Source organism: Chiloscyllium plagiosum, unplaced genomic scaffold, assembly GCF_037043375.1.
Source record: "Chiloscyllium plagiosum isolate Xiang-an unplaced genomic scaffold, Cpla_swu_hap1 HiC_scaffold_34, whole genome shotgun sequence".
In the NCBI taxonomy this organism is placed as follows: domain Eukaryota; kingdom Metazoa; phylum Chordata; class Chondrichthyes; order Orectolobiformes; family Hemiscylliidae; genus Chiloscyllium; species Chiloscyllium plagiosum.
In genome coordinates, this window is record NW_028270172.1 from 24379361 (window position 1) to 24396562 (window position 17202).

The 17202-nt window shown below is 41.6% G+C and overlaps 1 protein-coding gene across 2 annotated transcripts in view; it reads right to left on the minus strand.

Annotated features, from left to right (window-relative positions):
* Positions 1-17202, minus strand: part of LOC122564453 (sodium/hydrogen exchanger 3-like) — a 126527-nt gene that overhangs the window by 62431 nt on the left and 46894 nt on the right. For both annotated transcript variants that reach the window (XM_043719351.2, XM_087978549.1), the window contains exons 2-3: positions 7117-7419; positions 4236-4396 (exon numbers count right to left, since the gene is read on the minus strand). In XM_043719351.2, coding sequence (XP_043575286.2) covers positions 4236-4396; positions 7117-7419 — 464 coding nt within the window. The remainder of the gene's footprint in view (positions 1-4235; positions 4397-7116; positions 7420-17202) is intronic.

Genomic DNA, 17202 nt, shown 5'->3' on the forward strand with positions numbered 1-17202 from the left:
CGCTGAATATTCAATGATGCAACTTGTGCATCAACAATTGGTGCATTTAACAATTTGTGGTATTAATAGAGATGTATAACATCTCCTTAAGTGGCAACTTGCTGCTTGTGGTGATTTTAATTAGGTCAGACAGCTGGACCTTATGGAATATGAGTATCCTGATTGGGCTGTTAATCTGGCCCAATTAGGGAGCCTTGGCTGACATATGAAAAGGGTGGGAGTCAGAGATGCTGACACTCTGGTATCTGACTCTGAATGAGGCAGTACTAAAATCAAACACTGTAAATAAAAGGAGACTTGGGGACAAGATACCTGCCTCTGTTGATCTATTTCACTGCTGCCTAGTGAAAAGCTCACCTTGCTGCTCAGCAAAATTATAAAGACTGCAGTGAGATGCTCTGAACATGAAGACAGACCTCTCCAATCTAGTCCAATACTACCTCAGTATGCCTTTGTTGCTCAGACCCGTACCAGATTCCACCCATAACCCATTCTTCCTCCGGCACAGGCAATTTGTTACACTAATTCCTTGTAATTTTAAAGAGGAACTTCATTCACTTAACAATGACATCTATTAAACTTGAACTCATTAAACACTACACCACTATCAAGTGTAGAAGAAGGATTTATACACAAAAATCCATTATGTTGTAAACTATATTCCACCCAATTCTTCTGAAAGTCTGGTTTAATTATTAAATCCAAATATTATGTGTCTCACCACTACTGAGAGGTTATTGAAATCACTTCAGTTTGTATATTTGAACTGGGAACATGGCAATGTGTAAATACAATACCATACTAAACCCCTCATTGGTTGGCCAGCTCATTTCCACAACTTACTGGAACCCATTCTGATACCATGGTAACCAGATTCCTGAGATAAATTACTACTTTTGCACCACCTCGTATATCTGTGCTGATTTGTGTGCTCCCCATAGGTTGCAAACAATGCTATTTTTAGTTTTCCAAGTCCTGAATGTTGTCAGTAAAGATAAATTAGCTGGTCTATAGTATTCAGAACGTAATGGTGTAAGTAAAACAAATGTTAAGTCAATTTTGTGCTTGCACTGCAAAGGCCTGTAAGATCATCCTGAAGTGTCCAAGAATTAAAGATCCAGACTCTCAGTAAACCCAAGAGGAAGAAACATAGGTGGTGTCAACTAAAATTGTATGTTTCTCCCCACCCAATTTTATTTGAATACCTTTAGTTGTTAGTCATAAAAATGTTGGCAGTAAACAAAAAGAGGCCATATGACAGACACTTAAGAGTCAAATATTTTTTCTCTCAGAGTGTTGAGTGCCTTTGGAACTCCTTGCCGCAGAGACCTGTGTGAGACAAACAAACTGCAGATGCTGGAATCCAAGGTAGACAAGCAGGAGGCTGGAAGAACACAGCAATCCAGGCAGCATCAGGAGGTGGAGAGATCAACATTTCAGGTGAGGAAGGGTTACACCTGAAACGTTGACTTCTCGAGCTCCTGAAGCTGCCTGGCTTGCTATGTTCTTCCAGCCTCCTGTGTGAGCAGAGTCATATAAACTTAAGGCTGATTAAGGTAGATTTTTGATCAGGAAATGACATCACCACAAACCCCAGGAACCCCATCCAGGACAAAGATATAGATAGAAAGCAGAAGACAACAGCTTCGCTTCACTTGGAGGTCGCCACTAATGATGTTACCTAGCCAGGTAATGAAACGTCTGGATATCAAACCTACAGCTCAGCGAGCAAATCTATACCCTTTATTGATCAGTGTCATGAGTATAGGAGTTGGGAGGTCTTGTTGTGACTGTACAGGACATTGGTTAGGCCACTTTTGGAATACTACATTCAATTCTGGTCTCTCTGCTAAGGAAGAATGTTGTGAAAATTAAAAGCATTTAGAAAAGATTTATAAGGATGTTTCCAGGGTTAGAGGGTCAGAGCAATAGGAAGGGGCGGAATAGGCTGGGGCTATTTTCCCTGGAGAATCGGAGGCTGAGGGGTGACATTATAGAAATTTATAAAATCATGACAGGCACGGGTAGAGTAAATAGCCAAGGTCTTTTTCCTAGGGGAGGGGAATTAAAAACTAGTGAGCATAGGTTTAAGGTGAGAGGGATATGATATGAAAGAGACTTAAGGGTCAACGTTTTCAATCTTTTGCAGAGGGTGGTGAGTGTATGGAAAGAGCTGCCTGGGGAAGTAATAGAGGTTGGTACAATTACAACATTTAAATGGCATCTGGATGGGTACATGAATAGGAAGGGTTTAAAGGATATGGGCCAAGTGCTGATAAATGGGACTAGATTAATTTAGGATATCCGATCGGTGTGGATGAGTTGGACCGAAGGGTCTGTTTTCATGCTGTACATCTCTATGACTCTATGACTCTATAACAATGATCTTAATGAATGGCAGAACACAATTTTGGGGTGACTAGCCTACTTTGTTCCTATTTCTTGTTGCCTTATATCAGCTGATTTAGTGTGTGGTGAGAATTGACAACTCAGGCACTCAGTGGAGGCTGGAGATCACGTGCTGAAAGTTCCAGGCATATGCTCAGATGCAGCAACCCTTATTTCTAATTAGTTAAGGTCACAGAAAGATTATCAACTCTTTTCACTATTTTTTGACAATAGGTTCTACAGGACTCCTGCACTTTGAGGGGAGATGTGGTTCATGTAGCACACTTGGGAGCAATAAGTAACTTGTATTCCACATTCCCCACAACTGTCAGCTTCAGACAGTTTTTCTTTTGTAAACTAACTGTTAGTGATTAATTTTTGGTCAGTCAATAACTCCACTATCATTCTAACTCCGGTGGCAACAGACAAATTAAGTGACCTTAGGAATGACTGGACAAAAAAGGACTTTGTAATTATGATTTGTGCTAAAAGATTGATCTGACACAAAACTGCTCACAATTTAACAGAAGCTAGCATTGATCTCACTTAGAGATCGTGAGATAGTCAATAGGTGGGCATTCAATACTTAGTAGTTTTGATGCAAGTCTATGTAAAGTACCAATAATCTTTATACAGCAACCAGCTGTTGATACATTTCCCTTGGAACTGTGAGCAAATTTGAAGTTTTTTATTCCATAACATCAACACAATTTATTGGGAAAATCACATCTATAATTGATAGAAAAAGCAAATCCACTTGTGAAATGTACCATACCAGAAAATTTTAAGACATGAGAAAATCTGTTCATGGGATGAGCGCATTGTTGACTAGGCCAAGATTTTTTGCCCATCCTTAATTGCCCAGAGGGTAGGATGTGGAGGTGCCAGTGTTGGACTGGCCTGGACAAAATCAGAAGTCACACGACGCCAGGTTATAGTCTAACAAAGGATCATTGCTCCGAAAACATTTGCTTTCAAATAAAGCTTTTCGACTATAACTTGGTGCATGTGACTTGTGACTTTAGTAAGAGTTGATCACATTGCTGTGGGTCTGGAGTCACACAAAGGCCAGACCATGTAAGGATGGCAGGTCCCTAAAGGACATTAGCAAACCAGATGGGTCTTTCTTGACAATGGATACTTGGACATCAGTAGACTCTTTCATTCCAGATATTTATTGAAGTCAAATTCCACCATCTGCCATGGCAGAATTTGAACCCAGCTGTCCAGAACATAACCTGGGTCTCTGGATTAACAGTCCAGCTATAATACCATAAGGCCATTGCCTCCTCACATTAACTCCCAGATATGGCTATGTAGTAGTTATGGTACTGCACTTATAACTCAGAGAATGAAAACTCAAATCAGTTTAAATTCAGTTTTACAAAATTCTGGAAACTATCTAGCTTCTATCTGTAAAATCTGCCATGATGTTGTTGGAATGTCTAAAAACAGGAACAACTGGGTTACTTAGGCTACAAGGCATGTCATTCTTACTTGATCTGGCCTATATGTTACTGCAGTCCCACACCTATGTGACTGAAATTAATATGGCCTGGTATCAGACCACTCAGTTGTATCAAACTGTTACAAAAAATGCCACAGGGATTGGAACAGTTTGAAGAGAAGGCCACCATCTTCTAAAGATGAACGGTAAATGCCATTCCTGCCAGCAATGACCAAGAATGAATTTTTAAATAATGACTTTTGATCTAATCTCACACATCTGTGACAATATATCTATATCCAAACTGAAAAATGTGTTTGCGCAAATCAAAACACTTCCCTTCATTACCAAACTAAACAGGATAAGCAATGAAGAAAGTTAAATGCCAGTGTGAACGTACCACAGTGACTCCATCATTAAGCAGAGATTCTCCAAAGACAATGATAAACAATGCTTCATTCACGTGAATCTCTTCAAACACAGTCAACACAGCGACTGTGTCAACTGCAGCAATCACACTTCCAAACAGGAGGAATTCCAGGAGGCCAGCATCAAGATTTCCTGCAAACCAAATGGAAACCACAAAGAATGTCAGCTCTCAGCCATTCCTAGGATAAGAAACAATATGAATTTATATAGCACCTTGATGCAGTAAAACTTTCCATAACACCTCACTCGAGCCACTGAGCCACATAAACCAACAGTCGGAGAAATGGCCAAATGGTTGGTCAAAACATTACATTCTAAAGAGTGACTTAAAAGGAGTTTGGAGTGGGATGGTAAAGTCTAGAGAGGGAATTCCAGAATCAACTGGGGGCAGCAGAAGACCTGGCCAGCTTTAGTGAAGGAGATCAGGAATTGTGCAAAGGGACAGAATTGGAGACCTCCAGAGATTTTGGAAGGTTGAGTCATTTAGGGACACAGAGAGGCCATGGAGGAACTATGGAAACGACATTCATTGTGCAGAGAAGACAGTTAGTGCCTGAAAACAGGAAACTGCTGAAGTGATGTCAGACATTGGAAAAGTCGATTATGTAGTTAGGAAGGTAGGTAAAATAAAATTGGGTGGCACATTGGCAAAGTGGTTAGCACTGCTGCCTCACAGTGAACCCAGATTCAATTCCTGCCTCGGGCAACTGTCTGTGTGGAGTTTGCACATTCTCCCCGTGTGTGCTTGGGTTTCCTCCGGGTACTCCGGTTTCCTCTCACAGTCCAAAGATGTGCAGGTTAAGTGAACTGGCCATGTTAAATTGCCCGTAGTGTTAGGTGCATTAGTCAGGGATGAATGTAGGGGAATGGGTCTGGGTGGGTTGCTCTTCGGAGGGTCAGTGTGGACTTGTTGGGCCGAAGGGTGGGTTGCTCTTTGGAGGGTCAGTGTGGACTTGTAGGGAATCTAATCTAATCAGAATCAAGATAGATAAACACCAGCTTAGCAGAGTAGGAACAAGCTGATCAAAAGGTCAATTTACATATGGATTTTGAGATGGACGTGTTCAGGATTGGTGGTCTATTACATCAGAAGATGTAGAAGGAAGGTACCCGAGATGGTGATATCAGTGACAGGTGTGGGGATGTTCTGTGGTGGGGTCATATTGCAAGAGAGGTAGGATGAAGTGCTGGAGAGTTGGCATTGGGCCTTTGCATGGTAGAGTATAATATACCAGACAAACATGGCATTACACTTGCAGTGAGTTTGACACCAACATTAATGTCAGGATTGGATCTGAGAAATTGCAAGTTCAGAGCAAGACAGGTCAGAACTCAATCACTTCTGAAAGGAAGTTAGAGGATTTTTGTTAAAGCAGCAGATGAGATAAAGGGAAAAAATAAAACTGTGAACAAAACAACTCTGGGATAGAGTTGGTGTTGCTTGAGAGGGTGGGGCCAAGAGTCTATATATGGATGTGTATTCTGAAATGAAATTCACTGACCTGAAGTGTCAACTTTCTGATTGTCTCCACACATGCCACCTGACCTGCTGAATACTTCCAGTTTATTTTTGGTTTTGGTTGAAATTTCCAGCAACTGCTGTTGGGTCTTAACTACTGTCAGCCTTGGCTCAGTTGTGCCAGTCTTGTTAAGTAATGCTGGTTTCAGGCTTTGTTTAAGAGAATTGATAACAGAACCATGGAGGATTTGTCTGTGCAATCCTAATGAAACGCTATGCTGTCAGACCTGTGTGCCTTGTCTCAGGTGAGGCATTAAATCCAAGGCCCTGTCTGTCTTCTCAGGTGCACATAAACAATCCCACGGTAATGATTGGCAGAAACACAAGAGAGTTATTCCCAATTTCCCAGCCTATATAATATTCTATTATCAACATTATGAAAAAAAGATCATCTGATCATTGTCAGATTGCTAAATTGGCTGCAGCATTTCCTTTACTACAATACATTCCATACATATTCCATTGGTTATAAAGCAACTTGGGATATCCTGTTCTTATCAGAGGTGCTATGTATATTGGGTCTCTCACCTGAGAAGTTAAATCAATGCCCTCTTGAATGGAAATAAGAAAATCTGGTGATAATTCTGCCTTTCATGTTTACACTGATCTTGACACATCTTTCATTTCTTAACTTGTCCCATTACCAACTCCTATTGCTCTGCATCATAATTCCTTTCGTGATTTAATCTCTTCTATCTTCTACCATATCACACATGTTCCCCATGACCTTGCTCTCATCCCCTCCCCAATCCTTTGTACCTGCTTAAAATCGGTTGCACCCCTTTTTCCAGTTCAGCTAAAAGATCAATGGCCTGAAACATTAGGCTGTTCTCCAAAGTCAGGCCCAAATGGGAGGTCTAATCCCGCACTAGAAAGAAGTGCAAAGAAGTGTCACAATCTTCCAGGAGGTGGTCTCCTATATTCCAAGCTTCTATATTGCCACCTTATATATGATCTAGGCACCCAAACAGAAGGCCTACAGCTCTGGAACCGTGGCAGCGTCGCTGGGGGAGGTCGATGCTGCTCAGGTAGGTTAGGGACCAGGAGAGTGCCTCATCTTGGAGGTATCCTTGCTCTCCTGCTCAGAATACAGGAAATAAAGACAGCAGGGCCATCAGAATGTTGAGGAAATGCCTCTCCAGAGTCTGATGCAACTATAGTAGTTTCACGTGATAGAACCCTGCTAATGTACAGAACTTGTGGCAAGACACAAACAAGAATAAAAACTAAAACTCCGTTTTATGCTTCAGTTAGCCACAATTGCTATCTATATTTAACCCTGGTCTCAATTCAGTTGTAGATGAAAAACTGCAGTTTGGATCTCTGCCCTTACCCATAATACCAGTCCGGTAGACACCGTAGAGGGAGAGACCAGTTGTTACAGTATTCCAAACCGTTCCAATGATGGCGTACATTAGAATTGATCCAATGTTCCTGAAGAATTGTTGGTTGGGCATGAAATATCCAGCATCCAGTATGATTGGTGGCAGGAGGTAGAAGAAGAAGACATTTGGTGTTAAAGTGAAGGAGGCAGTGTGATCAGCGGCCCAGACAATTCCTCCCAGGATGAGGCCCAGTACAATCAGCAGAATGCTTTCTGGTACCACCAAGGTGACTTTCTCAGACAGATGAAAAACTAAAGGAGAGAATAAGTCAATAATTTGGATTACACAAGCATTTACAAGGTGGATTGAATTAAGATTTAGTGTTGTGTGATGAAATTAAATGGAATCATTGCATTTATCCAACACTACAAGGATGGAGTTTTCACTTCTACATTCATCGCTCTCTCTGATTCTCTAATTTATTTTAACGCACAGTAGGTTTCCGAGATGGCAATCACAGAAACAGAAAACCTTGGCTAAATTATATTTTATTACAACACATAATATTCTATATAAAGCATGTAAATTAAAAACACATAGTTTCATTGCATTGGGACTTCCACAATCTTCAAGCCCTGTTGTCATAACACAAAAAAATGTAAAGGTTGTATTAATATGAGTAAGAAATCCATATTAGGACTTGATCTGATTTCATAGCATTGTGCTCATACCGTACAACCATCAGTCATTACATTTGTAATAATAGTACAAGTAGATACACAATTGTAACATACCTCAATAAATTCCAAAGTTGTCGTTTTTATTTTGGTGAACAATTTTTTTATACTTCTGCACTGATGCTAAATTTATATCCTTTAATTAAATCACAAGGCAAGAAAGAACTAGAGAAATTAGATTGAGAGCGGCTCTTTGAGAGTAAATCCACATCAGACATGAGGGAATCTTTGAAAGGACACTTGGTCAGAGTTCAGGACCAGCACATTCCTACGAGGGTGAAAGGTTAAGAATGACAAGATTTCAGAACGTTGAATGACAAGAGATATTGAAAGTTTAGTCAAAAGGAGAAAGGAAGCATATCTAAAGGAAACTGAAACCAAACAAGACTCTTGAGGAATCTAAAGGAAGCAGAAAAGAACTTTAACAAGAAGTTAGGAGGATTAAAAGGGACCATGAAATGTTCTTGGCAAGTAGAATTAAGGAGAATCCCAAGGCATTTAATACATATATAAGGAGCAAGGGGGTAGCTAGAGAAAGGATAGGTCCACTCAAGGATAAAGGAGGGAATTTGTGTGAAGCCAGAGGAAATGGGGTTGTCGTTAATGAGTATTTTGCTTTGGTAGTCACCAAGGAGAAGTACATGAATGATGGTAAGATTAGGGAGGAGTATTTTTATAGTCCAGGGCATGTTGATATTAAGAAGAAGGAAGGGGATTCAGGATGCAATGGCCTAGTGGTATTATCTCTGTTAATCCGGAGACCCAGGTAATGTTCTGGAAGCCTGGGTTCAAATACTGCCATGGCAGACAGTGGAATTTGAACATTAAAAAACACTATCTGGAATTAAGAACCTAATAATGACCAGGAAACCATTGTCAACTGTTGGGAAAACCCATCTGGTTCAGTAATGTGCTTTATGGAAGGAAATTCCCAACCTTATCTGATCTGGGCTGCATGTGACTCCAGATTCACAGCAATGTGGTTGACTCTTAACTGCCCTCTGGGCAATTAAGGATGGGCAATAAATGGCCTAGACAGAGGCACCCACATTCCATGAATGAATTGGGAAAAAAAGATACTGAATGTCTTGAAAAACATTAATGTAGGTAAGTCCCCAGGCTCTGGTGGGATCTACTCCAGGTTATTAGGAGAGGAAGGGAAGAGATTGCTGCGGGCTTGAGAGGTATCTCTGTATCCTCTTTAGCTGCATGTGAGATCGCAAAATGTTGCAGAATAACCAATGTCGTCCCTTTGTTTAAGAAAAGTTTCAGAGATAATCCAGGAAATTATAGGTTACTCAGCCTTATATCAGTAGTAGGGAAATTATTGGAGAATACTCTAGGGACAAGATTTATTCACCTTTGGGAAGAATTAGGGATAGTCAGCATGGCTTTTATCAGGGGAAGTCTTGTCTCACAAATTTAATTGAGTTTTTTTGAGGCAGTGATAAAGGTGATTTGTGAGAGTAGTGCAGTGGATGCTGTCTACATGGACTCTACTAAAGCATTTGACAAGATCCCTCATGGTAGGCTGGTCCAGAAAATTAGATCACATAGGATCCATGGTAAGTTGGCAAATTTAACACAAAGTTAGCTTGGTCATACATGATGGTAGCTGTGGAGGGTTTTTATTTTCTGACTGGAGGCCCATGACTAGTGATGTGCCACAAGGATCAGTGCTGGGACCTCTATTGCTTGTAATATATAGAAATACCTTAGATGAAATGTAAGTGATCTGATTGGTAAATTTCCAGACAACACGAAAATTGAGTGAATTGTCAATAGTGAGGAAGGTTGTCAAAGGATACAGCTGGATATAGATCAGCTGGAAATTTGAGTGGAGAAGTGGCAGGTGGAATTTAATCTGTGAGGTGATGCATTTTGGCGAAGTCAAATGTAAGAGAAAAGTATACAGTTAATGACAAGGACCTTAGGAGCATTAACATACAGAGGGAACTTGGGATTCAAGACCATAGCTCTTAAAAGCCAGAACACAAGTGGATAAGATGTTGGAGAAGGTGCATGGCATGCTTTTCTTCATCGGTGGAAGCATGGAGTATAAAGGTTTCCAAGTCATGTTGCAGCTGTGCAAGAGTTTAGTTAGGCCATATTTTAAGTACTGTGTGTGCAGTTCTGGTCTCCACACTATAGGAAGGATGTGGAGGCTATGGAAAGGGTGCAAAAGAACTTGGATTATTTCCACTAGAGCACTGGAGACTGAGGGGGGGGGGGGGGGGGGGGGGGGGTGACCCAATAGAAATATACAAAATTATGAGAGGAATGGAATGGATGGATAGTAGGAATACTTTTCCTGGGGTGGAAGGTGAACATCCAGCGGATGTGGTACACATTGGTACCAAAAACATAGGTTTAAAAAGTGATGAGGTCCTAAAAGCAGAGTATAGGAAGTTAGGAAGTAAGCTGAACAGTAGAAACTCCAAAGGTAGCAATCTCAGGATTATTATCAGTGCCATGGCTAGTCAGTGTAGAAATAGCAGGAAACATGGTATGAACTCATAGATTGATCAATTAGGTCAATGGGCTGAGGAGTGGCAGATGGAGATTAATTTGGATAAATACGAGGCATTGTATTTTGGTGAAATAAACAAGGGCACGAGTTATACAGTTATACAGGGCCCTGGGTAGGTTGTAGAACAGACAGTCCTGGGGATTCAGGTATATAGTTTCTTGAAATTTGCATCACACGTAGGCAGGGTAGTGATGGAGGCTTGCCTTCATTGCTTAGACCTTTGAGTATAGAAGTTGGGCTGCCATGTTGAGATTGAACAGAATATTGGTGAGGCCACTTCTAGAGTACTGTGTGCAGTTTTGATTGCCCTGCTATAGGAAGGATATTGTTAAATTGGAGACGGTTCAGAACAGATTTACCTGATGGTTTGGGGAATGGAGGGTTTGAATTATAAGGAGAGGCTGGATAGGCTGGGACTTTTTTCACTGGAGCATAAGGGCTTGATGGGTGATCGTATGGAGGCTTATACAATCATGAAGGTCACAGATAGGGTGAATATCAAGGGTCTTTTCCTTATCCAAGGGGTATATTTTTAAAGTGATAGGAGAAATATTTAAAACGGACAAGAGGGGCAACTTTTCTTTCCACAGAGATTGGTTCATGTGTGTAATGAACCTCCACAGGACGTGGTGAATGCAGTTTCAGATGCAACATTTAAAAGACATTTAGATAAGTTCATGAATAGAAAAGGTTTGGAGGGATATGGGCCAAGTACAGGAAGGTGGGACTAGTTTAGTTTGGGAACATAGTTGGTGTGGACTGGTTGGACCAAAGGGTCTGTTTCTATGCTGTGACTCTATGACTTTGTAAAGAAATGGTATGAGAAGGACAGTTTCAGGTTCCTGGGCCATTGGGACTGGTGCTGGTGGAGGTGGGACGAGCACAAACTGGATAGGTTACACCTGGGCAGGACTGGGACTGATGCCCTAGGGGGAGTATTTGCTAGAGTGGATGGAGAGGGTTTAAGCTAAATTGGCTGGGGGTTAGGAACCTATCCAAGGAGTCAGAGGAATAGAAATCTAGGGTAACAACAAAACGACAGAAAGGGGATCAAGGGAAATGATAGGCAGCAGAATCAAAGGCCAGAATAAAACAAGGCTACAGTAAAAATGGACGGAATGGGACAAGGAACATTAAAAAGACGAGTCTTAAGGCTTTGTGCCTTAAGACTTGCGCAGAAAAATTAAAGTAAAGTCAATAAATTAATCATGCAAATAGATGTAAGTGTGTATGATATAATTGGGATTACAGAGACATGGCAACAGAGTGACCAGGTATGGAACTGAACACCCAGGGATATTCGGTATTTAGGAAGGTCAGATTAAAAAAGAAAAGGCAGTAGAGTTGCATTACTGGTTAAAGAGGGTATAAACACAATATTAAGAAAGGTATTTGCTCACACAGACAATGTAGAATCTATATAGTTAGAATTGAGAAACAATTAGTAGGGGGTTTGGACCACCGAACTACAATGGTGACATTTTGAATTGTGTTAAGTAGGAAAACAGAGATGCAGATATCTGCAATTATGGGTGACTTCAAGCTGCATTAAATTGGTAAATCAAATTAGTCACAATACCATAGAAGAGGAATTTCTAGAGCATATATGAGATGGTTTTCTGGATCAATAAGTTGAGGAAGCAACTACAGAATAGGCCATCTTAAACTGGGTATTATGCAATGAGAAAGTAATAATTGGTAATGTGGTTGTAAACCATTTGGGAATGAGGGACCATAATATGATAGAATTCTCTGCCAATATCGAGAGTGAGGTAGCTAATTCTGAGACTAGGGTTATGAATCTTGATAAGGTAAATTACGACAGTGTGATGCATGAGTTGGCTATGATTGATTGGGAAATCTTACTGAAAGAATGACCATGGATAGGCAATGGTTCACATTCAAGGAGTGAATGGGTGAATTACAAATATTGTTTATACTGTCTGGCTCAAAACAGCAAAGAGAACAATGACTAATCCATGGAAGTTAGAGATCATACTAAATGTTAAATAAAAAGCATACAAATTATAAGAACAAATGATAGAACAGAGGTTTGGAAGCAGCTTAGAAGTCAACAAAGGAAGACCAAGGGATTGATTTAAGAAGGGGAAAATAGAGTATGAAAGTAGGCTTGCAGGGAACATAGAGCTGACTGTGAAAGTTTCTGAAGGTCAGATTAGATTAGATTACTTACAGTGAGAAAACAGGCCCTTTGGCCCAACAAGTCCACACCGACCCTCAGAAGAGCAACCCACCAAGACCCATTCCTCTACATCTAAGACTACAGGCAATTTAGCCAATTCACTTAACCTGCACATCTTTTGGACTGTGGGAGGAAACCGGAGCACCCGGAGGAAACCCAGGCAGATAAGGGGAGAATGTGCAAACTCCACACAGACAGTCGCCCAAGGTGGGAAGTAAGGAGAAAAAGATTGGTGAGAACTAATATATGTCCTTTACAATCAGAAACAGGGGAATTTATAATTGGAAACAAAGAAATGGCTGATGAATTCAACTAAAACTGAACTTCTATCTTCACACATAAGAGCAGAAATAACATACCAGAAATGATGGGGAACATCACTGGGGATTAGAGAGAGAGAGAGGAACTGAAGCAAATCTGTATTAGTAGAGAAATGTGTTAGAGAAATGGTTGGGAAATGAATCTTCCAAGATTCTTTCTATTCTGGAACAACATCTACAGGTTGCAGGGTAGCTAATGTAACCCCACTATTTAAAAGGGTAGGTAGAGAGAGAATAGGGAGTTATAGACCAGTGAGTCTGATGTCGGTATTCGGGAAGATGCTAGAGTTCTTAATCAAGGATTTTAGAGCAGAGCACTTAGAAAACAGTGGAAAACAGACAGTCAGCATAGTTTACATAGGGAAATCCAGCTTGTAAAATCTATGGAATTTCTTGAGGATGTAACTATTAAAGTTGATCAGGGAAGCCAGTAGATTTCACTTATTTGGACTTTCAGAAGGCTTTCAACAAAGCCTCACAGAAGAGATTAATGTGTAAAATTAAAGCACATGGGATTGGGGTTATTGGATTTACATGGATAGAAAATTGTTTCGCAGACAGAAAACAAAGAATAGGAATAAATGGATCTTTTTCTGAATGGCAGGCAGTGACTATTGGGGTACAGCAGGGATAAATACTAGGACTCCAACTAGTCACAATATATGTTCATGATTCAGATGAGGGAACAAAATGTAATATCTCACAATTTGCTGATGACACAAAGCTGAGTGAAAAAGTGAGCTGTAAGGAGAATGCAGAGATGTTGGACAGGCTGAGTAAGTGGGCCAATGCATGGCAGATGCAGTAATAATGTGGATAATTGTGAGGCTATTTACTTTGGCAACAAAAGTAAGAAGACAGACTATTATTGGAATTGCTGTACATTGAGAGATTCAAACTTTGATCCACCTCATTACCTGCCTCTCCTCCATATTCCTTGATCTCTTTAGCCACAATAGCTACATCTACCTCCTTCTTGAAAATACAATGTTTTGGCTTCAACGACTTTCTGTGGCAGTGAATTCCATAGGCTCATCACTCTCTGGCTGAAGAAGTTTCTCCTTACCTGAGTCCAAAATGACCTATTCTCTAAGCTTTAACTGGTTACTCCAGTTCTGGACTCACTTACCATCAGAAACGTCCTTCCTGCCTTATTATAATTTTATAGGGTTCTATGAGATCTCCCCATCATTCTTTCAAATTCCAGTGAACACAATCCTAACTGACTTAATCTCACCTCTTTCATCAGTCCAGCCATCCCAGGAATCAATATGATAATCCTTCATTGTACTCCATCTACAACAAGAATATCCTTCCTCAGTTAAAACTGAACACAGTATTCCAGGTGTAGCCTCACCAACACCCTGTATGATAGCAGTTAAGATATACATGTTCCTGAACTCAAATTGTCTCTCTATGAAGGCCAACATACAGTTTGTCTTCTTTACTGCCTGCTGCACCTGCGTGCTTACTTTCAGTGACGAGGGTACCCAGCTTTTGTTTAGCTTCCTATCTGGATGCAGCACAGCTTGGTATGGCAACTGCTCTTCCCAAGACCGCAAGAAATTACAGAGAGTTGTGAACACAGCCTAGTCGATCAAGCAAACCAGCCCTCCATCCATTGGTTCCACCTATACTTCCCACTGCCTTGGGAAAGCAACCAACCTATCAAAGATTCCATCCAGCATGGGTATACTCTCTTCCAGGCTGAAACTTTATTGCTGGAACAGCACAGCAGGTCAGGCAGCATCCAGGGAACAGAAGATTCGACGTTTCGGGCACATGCCCTTCTTCAGGAATGAGTAGAGAGTGTTCAGCAGGAGAAGATAAAAGGTAGGGAGGAGGGACTTGGAGGAGGGGCGTTGGAAATGTGATAGGTGGAAAGAGGTCAAGGTGCGGGTGATAGGTCGGAGTAGGATGGAGGCGGAGAGGTCAAGAAGAAGACTGCAGGTCAGGAAGGCGGTGCCGGGCTGGAGGGATTCGGCTGAGACAAGATGGGGGGAGGGGGGATGAAGAAACTGGTGAAGTCCAAGTTCATCCCCTGTGGTTGGAGGGTTCCCAGTCGGAAGATAAGACGCTCCTCCTCCGACCGTCGCGTTGTTGTGGTTTGGCGGTGGATGAGTCCAATGACCTGCATATCCTCGGTGGAGTGGGAGGGGGAGTTGAAATGCTGTGCTACAGGGTGATTGGGTTGGTTCGTCCGGGTGGCCCAGAGGTGCTCTCTGAATCGCTCCGCAAGTAGGCGGCCTGTCTCCCCAATATAGAGGAGGCCACACCGGCTGCAGCGGATGCAGTAGATAATGTGGGTGGAGGTGCAGGTGAATCTGTGGCGGATATGGAAGTTTCCTTTGGGGCCTTGGAGAGAAGTGAGGGGGGAGGTGTGGGCGCAAGTGTTGCACCTCCTGCGGTTGCAAGGGAAGGTGCCGGGAGTGGAGGTTGGGTTGGTGGGGGGTATGGATCTGGATCTGACAAGGGAGTCGCGGAGGGAGTGGTCTCTACGGAAAGCTGATAGAGGAGGGGAGGGAAATATATCCTTGGTGGTGGGGTCCGTTTTATACTCTCTTCCAACCTCATCTGTCGGGCAGAAGATGTAAAGGTTTGAATGCATGTATGAACAGATTCAAGAACAGCTTCTTCCCCACTATTATCTGATTTTTGAATGGACCTCTCCGGTGTTCATTCTGATCCCTTTCTTTTCACCTGCTGTGTGGCTGTAACATTGTATTCTGCACTCTGTTTTGCTGCTCCGATACACTTTGTATGATACGATCTCCCATAAAAGCATACAAAACAACACTTCTCACTGTATCTCAGTACATGTGACAACAATAAAATCAAACTCAGGAACTCTAATGAGAATCTCACAATTTGAAAAAAAATTACTGGCTGCTGGGAAAAGATGGGTGAGTGTGTTTGGAGAGATGTTCTTGTAGAGAACTGGCATGGATATGATCAGCTAAATGGATCCCTTCTGTAGTATCACTATTCTAGGATAGTCTATTTTCTCTATAGAATCTGTTCTAAAGGATGGGCCAAGACACCCAAGTCTCCAAGGTATCTCATTTATTGCCAGGTCTATTCAGGGGAAAGCTCTCACAGGCTGGTAATGTTGGAGGCCCATCATATACGCCCAGGTTATCACCAAAGGAGTTCCTCATGGTTGTGGGTCTAACCATCTTCAATCGTTTCATCAATAACTCTCCCTCCATTATCAGGTCAGATGCAGAGTTGTTTGATGATTGCACAGAGCTGATGTCCATTCACAATGCAACAGATAATGAAAGGGTTGTTCCCACATTGCAGCTAAACAAGACCTGAACTCTCAGGCTTGGACTGATAGTCAGTAACATTAGCAACATGCAGGTATCAAGCATTTAATGATCATATCCAACAAGATAGAGAGTCTATTTCCATTTCTTCGGTGCTCAATGGCATTAGCATTGTCTGAATTCTCCCACCTCTACATCCACATCTAGGAGGTCACCATTGATCAAACATTTAACTAGATCAGTCACTTACTGTGGTTTAAGAAAAGATCAGAGGCTAGGTATTTTGCAGTGGATCACTCAGCTCTGACTCCCCAGAAACTCTCCATAACCTTCAAATAACGAATCAGGAGTGTGATGGAACATTATCCGTTCGTCTAGATGTTTGCAACACTTGAGGCCGAACACATTCCTAAAGAAATACGTCCATTTAATCAGCACCCCAATCACCACTTTAATCATCATGCTATCCATTGGTGCACATTTTACTTGCAATGTTAACCACCCACAAGATGCTCTGCAACCACTCGTCAAGATATCTTCAATAGCACCTCCTAACCCTGTGACCCCTGTCACCTAGAAGGACAAGGGAAGCAAACAAGTGAAAATTTAACTATCTCCATATACTCCTCCAAGTCATACACCATCCTGGCTTGAATTCCTTTATCCTAGCTGGATCAAAATTCTGAATTTCCCTCCCCAATTGCACTGTGACAGGACCTTCATCACACAGAGGGCAACGGATCAAGAAAGTGGATCAAAACTACCTTCTCCAGGGTACCTAAGCATGGCCAGCGGTGCAGGCACAGCAGGCATTTCTAGCTTTGTCTGAAAATTCTAGTACAGCCAGTGATTGTATAGTTTTTAAGTACAACTAGCTTTTTTTCTCTATAAAGCCTACGGAAGGTTGTTTCAGAAGGCAGGATTGCCCTCACTATAAGATAAAGAATCAGTGAGGAACATATCCCAAGTGATCACAACAGCCCCGTAGCCAATTAATGCTCTGAGTTATTAATTGGCTGGAGACATTTCTGTCCC